We start from the raw sequence: 18567 nt of genomic DNA on the forward strand, positions 1-18567 counted from the left end.
GTTGCCTGGAGCGCCTCTGCAGGCCCGGTCCCAGCCCGGGACGCCAGCGCGCTGGGCCCTCAGCAGGCCTGCTCGACGGCAGGGCCCCTGTAGGAGGTGCTGTCGCTTCACGGATGGCGATTAGAGATTTTTTTAATGTTTTTTTTCCCCCCAGACGCGGTATAGGGCTAAGTCTCTGGTGCATGGCGACGCTCGACGGCCGGGATAGCAAGCACCGTAAAGTGGTTCCCCCAGTCTCGCGGAGAGGGACTGGGCCCGGCGGCGCAGTCCTCCATCGGACATGGGGATAGGACTCCCCAGGGCCGGAGCGGGAGAAGCTGGGGCTGAGAGCGAATCGAGGTCTCCCCACGTCGGGCGGCTCCAGTGACCGCGGGCCCAGCAGGCTGGGGCAATGTGAGGGCGGCGGCGGGACGGAGCAGATTCACCCGAGCGCTCCCGGGTCTTCCCCTGGAAGTGAGCGGTGGAAAGCCTCCGTCCCCGGACGAGGGGGCTCCCGAACCGCGCTTCAGCTCTGCCACCCTGGGGAAATGATCATTTAAAATTAACGCTGAACCGTAAATTATTACTGTTCTGAAAGTAAATAAACAGGTGACTTCCAGATCAGGTTCCTGCTTGGATCGTTACAATAAATATCCCTGAAGGAAGCTCTCTATTTATGTTGTCATTGATTAATTCTCGCTACCTCATTTGATTTCGATTTAGAACGATTTGATTCTAATTTAATTAGCATGTAATTTGGATGTACATAATTACTGTAATTATGACATTCAGGTAAGGCAGCTTTAGGCTGAAAGGCAATTTCAAATTTTCTAGCAACCTACTTTGTACTAGGAAACGGACAAGGACTTCGCGCCCTGCCATCCAAGTAGCAATTAGCACATCTCGGAAATAGGCACTGCCGCGGGTTTGTGTTAAAACAGCGGCGCGAAGGCGGCGGCGGAGCCTCGCCCGGTGCCTGCCGGCGGGTGCCCTCCGGGAGCCGCTCCCGGACCCCCCGGACGGCCGCAGGTGCGGGGGCGGCCCGCAGAGCCGAGCGGTGGGCGGGGAGCCGTGACCCACCCCCGGCGGGGTGCCAGCGACAGTTGTTAAGGACTCACCCGCCCCGTCAGGTGCTGGTCCCGGAGGAGTTGCAGAGGCGAGCTGACTGCCACACCGGACCCCCGTCTCCCTTCAGGTGGGTGTGCGCTGCAGCCACGGGCCCACCCCACCCCTGCCGTCTCCCACCAGAAAGTTCATCCCAGCCAACTTGCCCGCCTGGCCTCTTCCAGCGGTCCGGCCCCACCACTCCCACCCCGCTCCAGCCGCCACACTCTTCCCGCGCTCCCACCCAGCTCTAGCCGCGGCCCGGCCCGCGGAGCGCCGGCAGCCCCACAGCAGGCTCCGGCCGCACCCCGGAGCCCGGTGTGGGCCTCTAGATGGCGCCCAGGAGCCGCAGTGCGGCCCCGGGCCGGGGCAGGGCGGGCGCAATCCACAGCCGCGGTGCTCGGGCGCTGCTTCCTGCTGTTTTTAACGTGTTAAGAATGCTGTTCCTGGAGGAAATTTGTAGCTAAATTATTCTCACTTAAAATAAACACTTAGAGGACCAATTACCCGAAGGGGCGGGATCTCAGCGAGATTCCCTTTAGAGGGGTGGGAGAAGATCTTGGCAAACACTTAATGACTACAAATAAATTACAGCTCCCGCAGATAAAGTTTCCATTTGCATTGGAAGACGCAATTCAGAAACTGTCCGAACACAGGATCGGGTGTTTATGTATTATATCATTAGAACAAAAACATTAACGTTCCCTTTTAAGTGCAAACGAGCCGTTAGGGCTGTAATTCGCCGCGGGGGTCAGGGGACACACTTCCTGCGGACCGGGGCCTCGGCGGGTCGAATGACATGTACTAAATCATTGCTCCTGGCACTTTACCTTTTCCCGTCGGTCGGTGGTTGCTGTCGATGTCCGGGTTTTAGGCGCGTTTTAACGGGCATAAAGCTGTCGTCCGCGAGGTGTGGGAGCGGAAACTGCAGAATGGAGTCGTAAATGGGAGCTGGGCTCATCTCACAGGCAAGCCCGGAACGAGCGGGACAAGGCGGCGGGAGGCCGGCTTTGCCCACCGTCTCCCTCCCTGCCCAGAGCCCAGGAAGGCATCTGTCTCGTTCCCGGTGCTGTTCAGCTCGGGTCAGCGTCTTCCCACTATTGAAGGAACCTGCTGGACTACAGGTTCAGAGAGTGAAAACAGATTTATTTTTCGTTTCTCGCCTGCTCTTTAGTCTTTCTTTGTGTAAAAGTTCTCCAGACCATATAATTGTCACCAACAAGTACGGAAGAATAGTGTAACTTATTTTTTAAAAGGCGACATGCTTTCTATTTTCCTGATTAAACGAACCATCTCTGAGGCCCAGAGCTGCTCCCCTCTTCGTTTCTGGGGAGTCTGTAAGTGATGGACGTTTTCTGACCCGAAGGGGCAAAGGCAATGCAAAGAGGTCCTTGATCAGTGAGCTGAGAATTGTAACCCCGGCCTAGCAGAAACTGGACCTGGATGGTTTCCTTTGATGTGTTTTATTATAAATCGAAAACAAAGATGACTCTTGCCCAGCACCCCGCGAGGGTGCATTCCTCTGCACCCCCGGCACCCCCCGACAAGGAAGGGGAGTCGCGTTCAGCCGCCCGGATAGCCAGACCGTTCTTTATTTTGCCTTTGCCCTAGCACGTCTCCCTTGCCCGTTCCCCTCGCTCATCCTCCCCTGCTCAGCCTGCTCCCGCCGGGAAACTTGTCGGCACCCTCGCGTCATCGGGACGGGAGGAAAGGCCAGAAAATTTTCAAAACGGCTGTCGGGGCGGATGCTGCCGGCAGCCCAATGCGAGATGCATCTCCCAAGAAGCTCCCGTCCCCCCGCCCGCGGAAGGGCCCGCCGGGCTCCCACCGCCGCCCCGGGGCAGGGGCAGTGTCAGCGCTGCCCCATCGCTTTTGTGCATCAGAGGCACGGAGGAGGTGGGATGCCGTTGTTAGTATTCACGGCAGATGTATTTCCTTTAACGCGACGTCTTTATTCCAGTTGGTGGCCAGCAGCAGAATCCGTTTCACGGTGTTATTTGCATTCCCTGTTTTATGGAGGATTAAAATATTTGTATTCCTCCAATCTGCACCCGGCAGACTAAATTAATTTTTTTTCCTATTTTTCTTTTTTTTTTTTTTTTTATTTTAATAACACAATTATCTCATTTAACAATTTGCCTTTAAAAAAAATCCTGTGGCTGTTAGGTTGGTGGTCAGGAGACAAAGGGAGTGAAAATAATTTTCATTTCAATAATTGCCTTCTGGTCAATTTAACTGTGCCTTATTTTGAAAGAGCCTGTCTAAATGAGATTCCTGTCCCAAATGTGTTCCCAGGCCTTAGCCCAGCCTTTAATTATTCCTGAGTTTTTTTTCTTCAGAATAAGACGCTGCACTGAGTAATCACAAAGAAGTCAGAGAGCATCCTTGAACCTTTTCAATAGCAGAGCCACTGATATTCAAATAACATGCAAGGACCATTTGACTGCATGGGGACATAAGCATTTCCAATTCACTATTTGCATAGATCAACTGTCTTTGAAAAGGAAAGGAGCAGTTGTCTTCCATAACATTAAAAAGCCTAGTTATCAAATCAAGTGCTTAGTTTGGGGCTTTTAAAACGTTTACATTTTATCTCAGGTTGCCCTTTACCGTTTGACATGCAAATTTGGTGCAGTTAATTTGGACAATTAAAAAGATCTTCAAGGGAGCTTTGTCACCGAGAATATTCGGAGTTTTCCCCGTGGACCGGCTGAGATAAAGTTGGCCAGAACAAATGATGTCTAGGAGATTAATTAGATATTTGATAAGACATGAATCCCTAATAAGGGAATACAAGGCACAGGGGGCTGATGTGTGCTCTAAGTCAAAATTAATAACATTTAACAAGATTTTCATTTAGGCATGAAATGTCTTTTCCGGAGTATTGACTCTGGCGATTTATTCCCCAGAGATCACCTCTCAGCCCAGGCAGCCTTGTGGCGCTAAAGGCTTTTTAAATTCAGTAAATAGTTCTTCAGCACACTTTGCTTTCACTCGCTTTTAGGGACAGTTTAGCCAAAGACACTTAGATTCTACCTGACTCCCAGATGGTGTAACGGAGCTCGGACCCGGGTTCGATTTACTTTTTGATTTATTCCTAAATTAAAAATAATAATTTAAAAAAAAAAAAAAAAAATCAACACACATAAGCCCGTTTAAAAGAGCAAGCGGCGCGCTCTGGCGCACCGGGCTCGGGGACTAGTTTCCTCTCTCCCTGCTGTCGTTGCCGGACGTATTTTTAATCACAGTCACTGAAAGGAGGATGGGCAGGGGAGTGTGAGGGGTACCACTAAAATCTCGACACTTGCGAGGGCTAGGCAGGGGGGTACAGGGTAAGGGGCAGGAAGAACAACAAACCCGTGAGTATATTGTTCAGAGTCCTTTAATAATACCAAAATGAAAATATGTCAAGATTTTTTTCCATACAGATAAACGCATTTAATTTCTTTAAGAGACCTTAACTTACGTGTGTTTGAGTGAATGTTAACTCAACATTTTAAATATCTTTTACATATATACTGACTTCCACAAAGTGCATCAGAAATTTAAAATTAAAAAAAAAAAGAAAAACAAAAAAGAAAAAAAAAAAAAGAGAACCAAACCCCCAAAATCTCCCTGAATTTCAGGAATTCAACAATTAAAAAAAAATCCCCTGCCCCCCCCTTAGATCAACATTTACAAGAAAAATAAGCGAACACGATCTGATTTTCTTTTTTGACCCCTATTTATACAGATGTTTATGAGATACAGAGGAACCGTCTCGAACTTGAAGTTTGATTTCTCACCTTACGCCTCTTAAGATGCTTTCCTTTCAACAGAAAGAGAAGAGAAAAAGGAAACGGAAGAAAGTGTCACTCGGTACCTACCGGGCGGGACGGGACGGGGAGGCTGAGCCTGGCCGCGCCTCTCCGGCCACGCCGCCCGCCCCGGCTGCGGCCCCGGCGCCGTCCGCGGCGGGGCGGGCCGCGTCCCTCCAGCTGGCCTGGGGCAGAGTCCGGGCAGCCCCGAGGGCTCCCTGGCGGCGCGGGGCCGGGCCGTGGCGGCGACCAGGCGGCGCTGCCCCTAGGAGTCGCCGGGCCCCGCAGTAGGTTCCTTGCCCGGTCCACGGGCGGCAGCGCCCACCCCCTCGTGCAGGATGAGGTCGGGGGACTCGGAGCGCGGCGTCTCCAAGTTGCTGGCGTCCGTGTCGCTGTCGCTGCCCTTTTTGCCCCCGCCGCCCCCGTTGTGCGTTTTGATGTGTTTGCTCAGGTGGTCGCTGCGCATAAAGCGCTTGTTGCAGACGGGACAGGCGAAGCGCTTTTCGCCCGTGTGAGTCCGCAGGTGCCGCTGCAGCTCGTCGGAGCGGGTGAAGCGCTTCCCGCAGAAGAGCCAGTTGCAGACGAAGGGCCGTTCGCCCGTGTGCCAGCGCAGGTGTGCTTTCAGGTGCGAGGTCTTGCCGTACACCTTGCCGCAGCCAGGGATGTGGCAGCTGTGTAGCCCTTTGCGCCGCAAACTTGCCCCCGCCGGCCCCAGCCGCTCAGCCTCCTGGCAGTTGGGGCAGTCGCAGGTGGCGCGGCCCGAGTAGCGACGGGCGGAGCGGGCCGAGCCGCCCCCGGCGGCGGCAGCAGCGGCACCCGAGATCATGGCGCTGGCCGCCGCCACCGCCGCGCTAGAGTCCGTGTAGGATGGCAGCACAGGCTTGAAGCCCTCCTGGGTGAGCAGGTGCTGGCTGGTGGAGAGCAGATGCGAAGCGGCTGTAGAGCCCAGGCCGGTGGAGCTGAAGGCCGAGTGGGTGAGGGAACTGAAGTCGGGGTTATAGGTGCCCAGTTGGGAGTGCAGCGAGGCCTGGGGGGCGCCCGAGTGCAGCGAGCTCTGCAGCCCCCCCGCCGGGTTCTGCACTTCCAGCCAGGAGCCTGGGTTGGTGTGCACGTCCCACCAGGAGGAGGCCGCCCCGTTGGCCACCTCGCCCGCCGAGAGCGTGGAGTGGAAGCCCGACTTATACCAGGACTCGTAGGGGTGCGCCATGCCCACCCGCGGATAGAGGCTCTCTGCTGCCGAGCTGTGCACTTTGGAGATGAAGGCCGACTGCCCGCCAGGCTCCTGCGGGGACACGCCCGCCGCCGCAGAGTTGGAGAAGAGGCCGCCGTAGTCACTGCTGAAGGCCGACGAGGTGGGCGAGGTGGAGGCCAGGCAGAAGGCGCTGTTGGCTGTGCCCGTGCCGCTGGCCAGTCCGCTGGAGCCTCTGCTCGTGGCAACCGTGAAGCCCGAGAGGCTTGAGCCCAGGTTGCAGCTGGAGGTGGAGCGTTTCCAGGGATGGAAGCCCCCTTTGGCGAAGGCGCTGGACTCGGGCAGGGTGGTTAGGGGGCTGGTGTTGCCGATCTTGTTGCAGGTGGCGGCCAGCATGGCCAGCGGAGTCGTTCCAAATCGCGGCTCTTCCTGCGGGAGAGACAAAGCCGGTCCGTCAGCCTCACCCCTACCGCCTCGCCAAGCTTCCGTGGGGACGCGGCAGTGCGGGTGGAACCGCGGCGCGACGACCGGCACCACTGAAAAGTTTTTTCTTTTATTTTGGAGGAAGGCTCTATCCCTGCCTTGCTCGGCGCAACTCGTTTCCTGCTGGGGATCGGTCTCGGCGCTCAAGGGATTTAGATTGGAAACAGATCCCGGCGGGGACGAGCGACACGCGTGTTCCGAGAAGGCGGGTCGGGATACCCCGCGCTGTGCCTAGCTGCCCAAGCATACCACCATGAAACAAAAAATCCCGTGGGAGTCAGTGTGCATGAGCGGCAGAAAAAAATGCGACGGCAGAAAGGGAAGCAGGGTGTGGAGCCTGCGACCCGACCGACGCCACTCGCAAAAAAAAAAAAAAAAAACCCAAAACAAAAAAACAACCAAACCAAAACCCCAGAAACACACAAAAAACCCCAAACACCACGTAACCATTAAAGTTAAAACCAATACTAACTAGAAAACAAAAGGAAATGCAAGCAGCCCGACTTCTCTCTGGCTAAGCGAGTTTTCGGACTAAATTATGCGAACGACCCGATGGTAAACCCGTAGTGAAATCCCCCGGGATGGAACGGGGTTATTTCTCGCCCATGGGTCAGCGCGATTTGCACGGGGGACAGATGCAAAGCAGCGGCAGAAGCAACAGTTTTTGTCCCGAGAGTAGCGAAGGTGCTACCGCAAAGCCTCAAGACAGAGCACAGTGCCGACTTACCCCAAGAATAGACGTAGCCATAGCACGTCCCTGGGCTGAGCGCTGGGGTAGAGGGGACGGCGCTCGGTATGCGCCCCGCGCTGCCCAGCGGCGCTACGGACACTCCAGCTCGGCAGGGCTAAACTCTGCCTAAGTGCGGGCAGCGCCCGCTTTGAAGTACCGCTGGCGGCGGCGCTCGCCCAATGAGGGCGCGGGCGGAGCGGGCCGAAGCGGGCCGCCAGCCAATCAGGCTGCGCGGAGGTGCCGGCGTCGGGGCGCGGAGCGCGTGCCAGTCAGCGCGCGGGGAGAAAACTCCCCGCTCCGGACTGCGGCGATTGCGCTGCAATTAACCACGGACCCCCAGTGGCCCGCCGGGTTGTGACTCCCGCCGCGAGGGGCCGGGAGACCTGCGGCCGGGGTGACACTGCTCTGGCACCGGCTGGCTGTAGGAGGACCGGGGACAGCCGCAAAGGGCAGGAGGCGAGACCGGGGTCAGCGCCGGCGGAGGGCTGGTGTCACTCCTGACGCCACACCGCCGTCGCCTTAAACTGTGCAGGAGGTGTTAGATTCCCCGCTGCTTATTCAGTCACCTGCGATCCTGGCGTCCAGTAACCCGTACCCGCACTGCTTTTATTCAACAGGCCCTTCATAGGCCGTTGGGCAGCTCCGTGTCGGATACAAATAACTTAACAGCGCCCTAATGGCGTTTTATGAAAATACGTTAATTCTGGGGTTTGCTTTGCTAAATACTTGGAGTGATTTCAGGCACAACGTATTTGTTACTTTCATTGCAAAAGGAACGGAGGAGGCTTTTTAGATACATAAAAGGCAAAAAAAAAATCCAAAGGCAGGGAACCGGTAGGCATCCCTTTGCTCTCGTACTGGGGCGGGAGTGGGGACGAGCGGCATATGACATCCTGTGACTTAAGAGAGAGGATTTTAATTTTCAGAGTAATACCCGGCAAAATACTTTGAAAGTCATTTTCACAGCCTGCATCTCGTTTTCCAAGCCTCATATACCCCTGTGGAATAGTGCTGCTAAGGGCAGAAGGCTTGCTTCCTCCTCGCAATGCTAGGGCGCTGCTGGAATAAGCCTCCCCAGCGCTTGCCTGTGGCCTCTGCACTCTGCACACTCCACACGCCCAGTGAGCGACAGACACTTTACCTGCTCTCTGCATGTGCGAAATGTAAGTCCAAACCTCGGCTCCTCAGTGTCTTGCAAGCTAGTCCCTTTGATTTGTTATTATTAGAGGCTTCTTAAAGTAATTGGCTAGAACTTGCCCGTTCTGTGTCCGCGGAAGATCAATAGGCGTGCAACTTTTCATCATTGCGATCGTCTTTCTAGGGCTGTGAGTAGGGCTTTTCCCTCCGCTTCTGCCGTCCCTAGCGCGACTGGGTACAATTCTGAAACAGAAATACGAGTGCACTCAAGCAACGCCGGGTGCTTGCTCTGCATTTGAGTATTTCCTCCTCTGTGCCGCCTCAGCCCTCCTCTGTAAAGCCTTCTAGCAGATGCAAAACAGGCATCGCTAAGGAGCAAGATGGAGAAACCGCAAATTTGGGAGGATTTCGCTTTTCTTTACCTGTTTTGATGGTTTTGTTTAGGCGATTTCTCCTTTCTTTTTTTTTTTCTTTTTTTTTTTTAATTTTTTTTTTTTAGTTTTTTTCTTTCTTTCTTTCCCCCTCCCCCTCTCCCTCCCCCTCTGTGACTAAATAAGGCGGGCATTGCATTTTGTTGTACATTATGTTTTGCAATCTGCAGGACGCCTGCCACGCTAGGGAAGGATATCCCTGGAGATTATCTTTTATTTAAACGTCTAAGGCTATTTTCAAAGGACTCTCGCCTTTTTTGTCGGCGCGTATTAAACAGACTCGGGCAGTAGAATCAAATACTGTTCTTCACTTAATTCTTTCCACATTGACTCGCAGCCAGCACAGGGGTCCGGGGAGTGCCCTGCAAAGCCTCTCTGCGAAGGGTCTGCTTGGAACAAATCATAAGCGGCGGCTTTATCCGGGGGGGCTGTAGCTCTCGGCGGGTGGAGGCGATTCAAAGGCGGTAGTGGGGGGAGCGATGCAACCCCCGCGGGCGAGGCGAGTAGTCCGACAGGGGCACCCGGGAGCAATCGCCCAACAGGTGACTCCCTCCTTCCTTCCTTCTCCCCTCCTTCCTTCCTCCGGGGGGACCCCGCTCCTTCCCAGGAGCCTGCCGAGGTAGTCGTCAAGTAGGAGAGAGGTGCTTCTGGCCAACCCTGGGTCGGCGGGGGGGGAGAGGGTCTTTCCCTTCTCCTTGGGAAAAGTCATCAATAAAACAGGACTGGAAGGCAGATGGCGAGCGTGACGTTTAAAAATGTTGCCTTCACATGAGCAAGTAAAGGCATCCACTGCCCGCGGGCGCTGAGCAGTGGAGCGGGGTCTCTGCCGTGGCTGCAGGCGGGCGGATGGCTCTGCCTGGCGTCCGGTCCTCACCCCCTCTGTACGTGGAGAAGTAACTAAAATCCGCAGGCACGAGGAAGGCGGTGGGAAGGCTGAGCGAATGGCGGCGAAAGGGGAGACGCTGCTCAAATCTTTAGGGGGTCAAGTATTTTCTGACAGATTTTTTTCATACTCCAAAAATCGAGTTTTTAAACAAAGATCAATGTGTTATGCTAAAGTGTTGAGCTGACTGTTAAAACATTTGGGGGGATAATGACAATGTAACAAAGGCCTGGTTTGGAGTGAATCATCACCCTTTTAAAAGTTAAAGCAATTTTCAGGAGAATAGCTTTCAGCAAACGCTTTACATTATTCAAAACGGCCAAATAATGCTCTATTATAGCGCCTGAATGCTGCCAGTCAGCCCATAAGTGCAATTTGTGCAAAGGCTCGGTGCCTTATCTCCACTTCTTTATAAAGAGGTGAATATAAAACAATTTCTTCCAAACCCAGACAGAGAGCACGAAAATTGCTTCCCTTTCTGCAATCAGGGCAATTTAACTGGAGTGCAATTAGCACTATTAAATGTCGATTCTGCATAAACAAATCTGACTAAGAAGCGAAAGTGGGGTGAGAACCTCATATAAACTGAAACTGATTTTTTAAAATTATGTATCCGGGTCTTTTACAATTGATTCGTGACGTTTCCATCTTGGAATATATTTACATTGTAAATACATTATGGTTAAATCAACATACATCTTAGAAAAAAAAATCTCAATATGAATACTAATAAAGAAGAATAGCCTAATTAAATGCAACAGTTCACTTGCTTTGAACAATATTGTTTCCCATCTTCCCTTTACACTTGTCTTTTGATCTGTGGCACTACTAAAGTTGCAGTCTTCAGGAGGTAAAGCTGGGAAACAATTCGTTCATTAAAGCTGATTGGGAGGCTCCTAGGTTCTTATTCAAGAGCATCAGATGAAATGGCTCTTCTGTTCAAACAGAGCTCTGGGAAAGAGCTGCCAAATATTTTCCAAATAAATCGATTTAACAGCAGTTAAATGTAAGGTTGTTGTACAATTTGCTCTGAATCCTAGGAGGGACATGGACATTTACACGTGGATGTTGCAGGTGGGAAAGGGGCAAACCCTTCCAAGTTCAAGAGAAACAGTCTCATTTTCTGCCAAACAGAAGAGACGTGGGCAGGAAACAGGCAAACTGTTCATCGCCGAGATAAATAATTGCGTCCTGACAGATTTGTTCTTTCTCTCTCTCTCTCTCTCTTTTTTTTTTTTTTTTTTTTTTTTTTTTTTTAGCAACAGGACTTCCGTGCGAATCCCCCTCCCCTCCTCTCTCTCAATTACACTTTTCATTTACGTGATCTAGAAACCACCATTGATTATCAGAGTAACGCAGAGGGGGACCTGGTGATAAATTAATAACTTCAGTTAAGAAAAGGCTTCCCCACTATTCAGCCCAAGAGTAGATATTAAAAGGGGGAAGGATATATAGAGATGGCGTTAAAATACAGACCTTGGTGCCTGTTGAGTCCACTGAATTCTTTCTGCTGTAGGGTTTTTCATTTGTGGGTAAAGATGAAGTGCAGCTTTTGATTAGAAGGAAATCTTTTATAGTTAATAAAAAGGGAATGAGCACCGGGATCAAACAGATCGTGGAAATTAAATGAAAATTATGGCCTTCTCCAACGATTTCTGCTGGAGCCTTCATGCAATGTTTGTTACATAATGTACCCCCGTTCCCCTGCCCCCTGCACAGAGCTCGAGGTGGAGCATCAGGCTGGGCTTTTTCATCTTTTCCTCGGTCTTTAAGGTGACACTATTCAGGGCGACCCATATTACTTGGCTTTAAAAAAAATCTGCACGGTAGTTTTAGAAATCCTGTTGTCTAGTGAACGCAGTCAAAAACCTGTTTGTGGAGCTAATTGTCTTCCGCTAAATTTATTTGGACAATGTATTTTAAACCTCTCTTGTTCTGTTTATCTCAGCCGAAGACACGTTAACAATTCAAGGAAAGACTAGTTTCAAATGAAAGAAGGTGACTGCAGACTGTATGATTATTTTAATTACTGCACTTATTGGAAGATCATTCAACAGCATCATAGGTTTGTTTTCTGCCTTGGTAGAAAAGTCTGGGGAACATTGTGTGAGGAACATTGTACGAGGGTTTTATGCCTTGGTTCACATGCTTTCCGGTACTGTTATGATATGTAGGGTAGGCATGATAAACTCAGACTACAGCAGGTTTGCAAATCAGCCTGTGCTAGCGTTCACGAAGCTTCCTTAAAATGAAGGTGTTTCTAAACAGGAGTTTAATTAGCAAGCGGCTGGACCCACGTTCACAGAGCGTAAAACCACCCTTTCACGCGAATCTATTAAAGCAGCTCTGATGACTCGGTAATTGGGTCTGTGCTTTAAGCCGAGGAGCTGCGGGCTCAGCGTTAGCTGGGCAGTCTCCGGCAGCTGTCCCGCCCCGACAGGTCCTGCCCGCCCGACTCCTGCCGCCGCCGTGGGGCTGCCTGAGGACGAAGGTGAGCAGCAGCTGTGTGCGGAGAGCCAGGGCAGTGCGCACGTGTCGTGCCGCGCCACGACACCCTCACCACAGCAGACACCCCTCCCCGAGTTCCTCCTAGTGTCCCGCTCCCGACTCCGTCCAAGCTTTTTTATCACATTTTCAGCCAGGCATGACTCAGGACATTGGTTGTGATTAAGCAAGCTGTCTATCTCCAGATAGAGATACGTGGGAGAGCAATAGGCAGGGTGATTGACATCACAAAATTCTCTTCGGTCCACAATGACCAATAAATTCTGCAGGTTTCCCCCGTTAATGAATTGATGGTTTGGAAGAGCAAAATACACTGGACTCTCCATTCTTATGTTACCCTCTCCCTCTTGCCCCTGTCCTGGGATTAGGGTGAGGAAAAACTGGGAACTGTTCATCGGGCTGCTTCTGTGTTCTGTAATTACTGGAGCTCAGTGAATTTCAGCTCAGATCATGAACCATTTCACGTTCAAATGCAAGCTTGCAGTACTTTCCTAGTGGCAATTAGGAGCCTATTACAAGCCATTAGATTGATCAATGTACCTTAAACAATGTGAATGATTTATATGGCAAAGAAATAAACCTTCTTACATCCATTGTACTGTTCCAGCCACCAACCTGGCCCTGCATCTCCATTCATCACAGCTTTAAACAACAAAAGTGATTTATTTAGAAAACTTACATGCAAAGAAACAAGCTCAATTCCTTCGTTTGGAAGGGTATCCGAGCTTTATCTGTCTTTATTGTCAAGTGGTTTAGGCTGGAGGAATTCAGGCATATGGGAGGAGGAGGGGAGGGGTGGATTTGCTGGTTTCCAAGAGGATTAATTCACCTTGTACCTGAATGAAGGAAACACAGTGACTCCTGACTGCTTCTTAAACAAGCCTCTAATCTGTTGTGCATATGCAACACAAGGAGGAGAGCAGTGCTTTACAGGTGTGTTTATCAAAGTGTTTGTGTAGCTTTTTGTAGCTACCCAAAGTCTTTTAATGACTTTATGGACACAACCACAAGCCCTGGAAGTTCAGTAGCTATGGAGTGGACAGGGGGCTGGGATGTGCTAGAAGATAGAGGAAAGGGATATCTGCAGCCTTCTTTATCATGGATAGTTATTCTAACCATTCTACAATGAAAAAAAAATTACAAAATATCAGCTGCTATCAAAGCCAGAGCAGCTGCCTTGTTGGCCTTGGGTGTGTCTGTATTTGCCTCCTTTCCAAAAATCCAGAGAACTAGTTGGGAAATCACTTCCAGGTCCTTGCAGCCTCAAAGTGAGGGTCTGGAAGAACATGGTGGCTTTGTGCTTGCTTTGATTATGCTTTGCAATTTGTTCAATGACAGGCCTCTGTTTCTTGCATTTTCCTTATCTTTTTGTTAACCTTTTTAACCTTACTACTTAGCACTGCAAAATTAATGTGTTCTTTATGGCTACAAGGTGACAGAACCTTTGGCTTGGCATTAAACAGTTATAACATGTTCTGGATTAAAACTACTGAGAAAAAAGTTCATATATGTAAACTAACTTAGCTACTCTTTAAAGTGGGACTTGATGGCAGCAGTGTAACTGGTGATGATGTTTGTTAGGAAAAGCCCCCTAACACTTGTAAGTCTGGAAATTTGTTTTGAGATATGAGGCAGAATGCTATTAATTTAGGATCCCAATTATCATTTGTATTTCAGCAGCAATCTGGTCTATTATTCCTGTGTGCTGGTCTCTAGAAATTGCTACAGTGCTTGTCAAAAGTCACCATTTTATCATGTAATTTTCTGCAAGGAGGTAAGCAGACAGTGCATCAATATTGGTACACAGAAAAGAAACAAGGGGTGGGTGTGAAGTCCTATCAAGAGATACAACTCTTCTATTCCAAAGTGTGGGCACAGCTGCTTCAGAATTTGATTTTCCAAGTTGTCCATATGGGATTGAGACAATTCACTTATTTCTCTAATTATCAGCTGCTTGCTTTCTTGCTAAAAAGGGATTAGTAACATTCAATGTCTATCATGTAAACTGAGCAATAGGAGTAAAGAGCTCTCTTCCTCCTTCCCTATATGAGATCCTATAATGCCAGGAGGAGTGTTTCCACTGCGCATGTCACATACTGAGCCAAATTCTTCCTTTCCTTTAAGGCCCTACTCCATCAAGAACAGTGTGAACTGCTTATCTTAAACTTGCTCTTTCTCATAGAGGAAATCAGAAAATAACATAAAAGGAGAGGACCTCTTGCAAAGGTTTTCTTGAGATTGTGCATCTAGTTACGTTGTGCTTGTAAACCTTTTTCCTTTTCCAGATCATTGCCTTTGTCACTTCACCCAGGAGAATTGCTGGGCCAGTTGTCTCAGGACAGATTCTGGCCTTCCTCTACTTTAAGTATCTCTACAAAAGCTGTCTACTTTAAGGGCTTTCTGCAAGCCTTAGCCTACATGAGTATACATTCTTGTACAAAAAGCAGCCTATGCTTCCTAACTTGCTGCTTTAGGCACTTACCTTCCATATGGGTTGTGTTGCCCTTTATCAGTCTTCTTATTGTGATCAAATGAACTTTTACTAATCTCTGCATTTATTAAGGTAAATAGATGCTGCTTTTAATCAATATGGAGGGCCACACCAATGCCGTTCAAAGTACTTAAGTCAACTGTAAAGAGTTCAATGTGTGTATAATTACAGAGGACATCAACTATTCACTCCAGTCTTACTCAGAGTCTCTTTAGGGACAGACCTCTTCCTTTTCCATGGTCCCACTCTCACCTTCCTTGCTTCTTGCCACTCTGAAAAGCAGGCAAGAGGAATGCAGTGGAGGCTAAGCAAGCATCAGCCTTGCTGAATTTCAGGCTGCTTAGTGGGTTTAAACTGCTAAGTGACTAGAAGCATATGGATACAATATAACACCTTCTTATTAAAAAAAAAAAAAAAAAAAAAGAGAGAGAGAAAAAGGGAAAAAAGATTGTTTGCATCTTGGCCTTTGTATTAAATGAGCTGTTATCTGCAGAAGCTGAAATAATGCATACAGTCGCTTTAAGGAAAGTAGGTTTCCTTTGTGAACATACCTATTATTTCAGTAGTACTTAAGAACTATTTCAGTAGTGGTCAGGTGGTTGCTTACTAAAATACATTTGAATTGAGTATGTATATATCAAGGTTGGTGGTTTGGGTTTTTTTAAAAAATAATTTTAGTTTTAATTATTCCTGAGGTTCTCATTAAATTTACCATTTGTAAAGGACAGATTAAATGGAAATGGCTTTAAGAAAAATAGAGCTGGAAATTATTCTGGCCTTTCTGACCCAGAAGTGGTGAGCAATAGATACTGGACATGTCTGACATTTTAGGTATTCTCTCGCAGTTTCAGACCTTTGTACAGATGGACTCCATCTGGGACAACCCAGCAGTCAACTTTTTGTTACCTTAATGTAAATGAGAAGACTTCAGCTGTCTTAAGCAATCTAGGCAGACAACACCGAAGGAAAAATGAAACTCGGGTGAGCGCAATGCTGAGAAAAGAATGTCTATTATCCACAATAATGCTCCTAACATTTTCTAAACAGCTATTACCTGTGTCTGTCCATAATTGTCCTTGTTACGGTAACGGTGCAATCTTTCTTTCAGAACACTTACAGAAATCTCTCTCCCCTGACTTTTCCAAATGTAAACAACCTATATAGCATTTTATAATGTAAAACAAATGTGGTAAGGTAGGTCCCACATTAAAGAATCACTTTGACTGGAGTGTCTGAAACGCTAGAGGGATTTTTGGGTGGATTAGAAAATGCCACCATTTGCATTCAGTTTTCAAGTGCAGTCCTATATTTATATGTCAGTGTCAGTAGGGCCTATATAGCATGTTGTGGCTGAATTTGGATGGTCATGGAGAACAGATAGATCACTCTCTTTTGCAAAGTGATGCAAGGTAAGTCGTCGTGGATTTCTGATATCTAATTTTTCCCACATCTTTTTTTTTTTTTCCCCCATACAAAAATGACTAATTTTCAGTCTTGACTCTAACAAACGTTTGTCTGCTTAAAAAACAACATGACTATAAAATTGCCAGTTACACTAAAACAACCAGAAGTCAACATCTGTATCACCCTGCCCTCCCCCTTCCCCCCCCCACACCCCCAGATTTCATAGTCCTGTTAGATAAACCATGTTAGTTACTCTCATTAAAACAGTACTCTCTGTAAACAAACTGTTAAGCACCTCAGGAGGACTGAAAACAGTGAAACACAATGCAAAGTTTCAGATTTCTAAGTTTCATCTCTGCATTAAGAAATAGGATGTTCACAATTCCTATGCAGTGCTTACACAGTGTAACTTGATCCCACATTATGCACTTTGGAGGAAATTTAGCAAAGCTCCTAAGCTGGTTCAGCTTGAGACAAGTACCACAAAAATGTGTGCCATTCGTTGAGGCTTTTTTGTAAACATGATAGCTGAAAGCACAGATCTCAGAGAAAGAGCTGGCAGTATCCACCATCTTTTTCATATTATCATTGTACTTACATCAGTATGTAAAATGAAGTAGCCAGACCTTTCAGTCATTAGCCAAGCTGTTAAGCAGTAACTGCAACAGACGCTTTTTCTGAGTGAGGACTACATGTACTGATTCAAAGTAAGACGTTGAGGTTAGTGAATGTGGAAACTTGTGCTCGTTTAGACAAAATGTTCTGAAAAATTGTAAACTGCAAAATACAGTTGCAGGCTTTGGAATGAGGTGTTGCTGCATTCTGCTTTAAGTCCTGAGTGTTTCAGAATCCTGTTTTGCCAGCAGTTGGGAAGGTGCTGATTTTCAGACCACAGAGAAGCAGTACTACACTTTTCCTGGGTATAGCTTTGGTCTCCACAAAGAGACTGGCTATATCCTGTGAAGCAACAAGAGTGCAGGAACACCTCTTTGTGTCAAAAGTGTAGACTAGAAATAGTATAAAATGTGGGTTTATTGCCGTGTGAGGGAGGGACTCAGCTGATATGGCATTGGATGTTCTGGTAACGCTTAAAAATCTGTGGTATTGGGTGTTTTGCACATGGTGTCTTACCTGAGCATGCACACCCACACTTGCACCTGCATAAGGAATAAGGAGGGTATCTACATAAATAATCTGCTTGAAAAGAAAACCAAATAGTCAAACTAGCAGCTTGGTAGTTTGATATTCGATTGCCTTTTGTTACAGTATTTTTCAAATAGCTGTTACCATAACAACATAACATATTTATCTTTTAATATTTTTAGCTGTTTGGAAGAAAAAAATACTCTTGCCAGACTCCTTCCATAATAGCTTCCATTAACTGCAGTGACTTCTACTGGAGAGACCAGTGCTGATGTCTCCTGCTGTCACAAGTCACTCACAAATCTAACAGATATTTTGTTTGATAAGGACAATTTGTTTATAAAACATGTGGTTTGTTGTTTCATTTTGGTTTTGACTCCAAAGAGCAAGTATCAGTTAGGATGGGATTCATAACTGATCATTTGCACTTGATACCTGTCAGCAGAATGTGCCCCACCCTTGAAAAAACAAGACCAGACTGAACCATAAAGATTCTCCTTTAATACAGCAATAGGATGCCAAATACCAAGAGACTGATTATGTGTGTGTATATGTAACACACACACATATATATGTAACACACACACACACATATATATATATATAACAACAACAAATGAAAAAAATAAAAGGAGGAAAAAAGAGGTACAAATCTTTTAGGAGACCAGTATTTTCTTCTGTATTCTATAGTATGTATTTTTTTAAACTCTTAAAGTAAATGCTGTAGATGAGTGTGGTTTATCACAATAAACCAGACATTACTATAAAAGCAATTGTAAAAAGGTGAAAGGAAAGAAATCCACTTTAAACACTGATGCTGCCCCAGAAACAATGGCAATTTTATTTTGGATTGAAGTAATTTGCATGACTAAGAAACAATAACTTTTCCAAGCCCTCCACACACTTGACAGTGGCAAACATGTCCAGATCATTATGTTTAATCATTTGTCTGCTAATACCATCTTATTTCTGGAAACAGGGCCAAAACTACTTATTTTTGCCAGCTTTATTTTATAATAATCTTTTTATAATTTCATAATCAGCTATAATCATCATGTTTTAGCCTAAACAGTTTGGTTTTTTTTTTTTTTTCAAGCTGTTAACATAGAATAAGAAACGGATCCATGAATTACTTCAGTGTTGTTACCTAAAATTTTTCAAAGAAGAAAATTTAACTGTGTTGATTGTCAGGATCAAATGACCAACAGCTAGCCAGCCAGTTCTGGCATGCTACTTTTCTAGGGAAGGTATGCAAGTGTGTACATCCGTATACACATGTGCCCATGTTTTC

At 47.7% G+C, this 18567-nt stretch overlaps 1 protein-coding gene across 1 annotated transcript; it reads right to left on the bottom strand.

Annotated features, from left to right (window-relative positions):
• Nucleotides 1–4469: 4469 nt before the first annotated feature.
• Nucleotides 4470–7374, bottom strand: SP9 (Sp9 transcription factor). Its single transcript, XM_068137797.1, has 2 exons — nucleotides 7280–7374; nucleotides 4470–6498 (listed from the first exon to the last, which is right to left on the bottom strand). The coding sequence occupies exons 1-2, from the start codon at nucleotides 7298–7300 to the stop codon at nucleotides 5146–5148; spliced, it is 1374 nt and encodes a 457-aa protein (XP_067993898.1). The 5' UTR covers nucleotides 7301–7374; the 3' UTR covers nucleotides 4470–5145.
• Nucleotides 7375–18567: the final 11193 nt, after the last annotated feature.

This window comes from Melanerpes formicivorus, unplaced genomic scaffold (genome assembly GCF_026170545.1).
Source record: "Melanerpes formicivorus ecotype bairdi unplaced genomic scaffold, bMelFor1.0.p_v2 SCAF_5, whole genome shotgun sequence".
NCBI classification, from domain to species: Eukaryota; Metazoa; Chordata; class Aves; order Piciformes; family Picidae; genus Melanerpes; species Melanerpes formicivorus.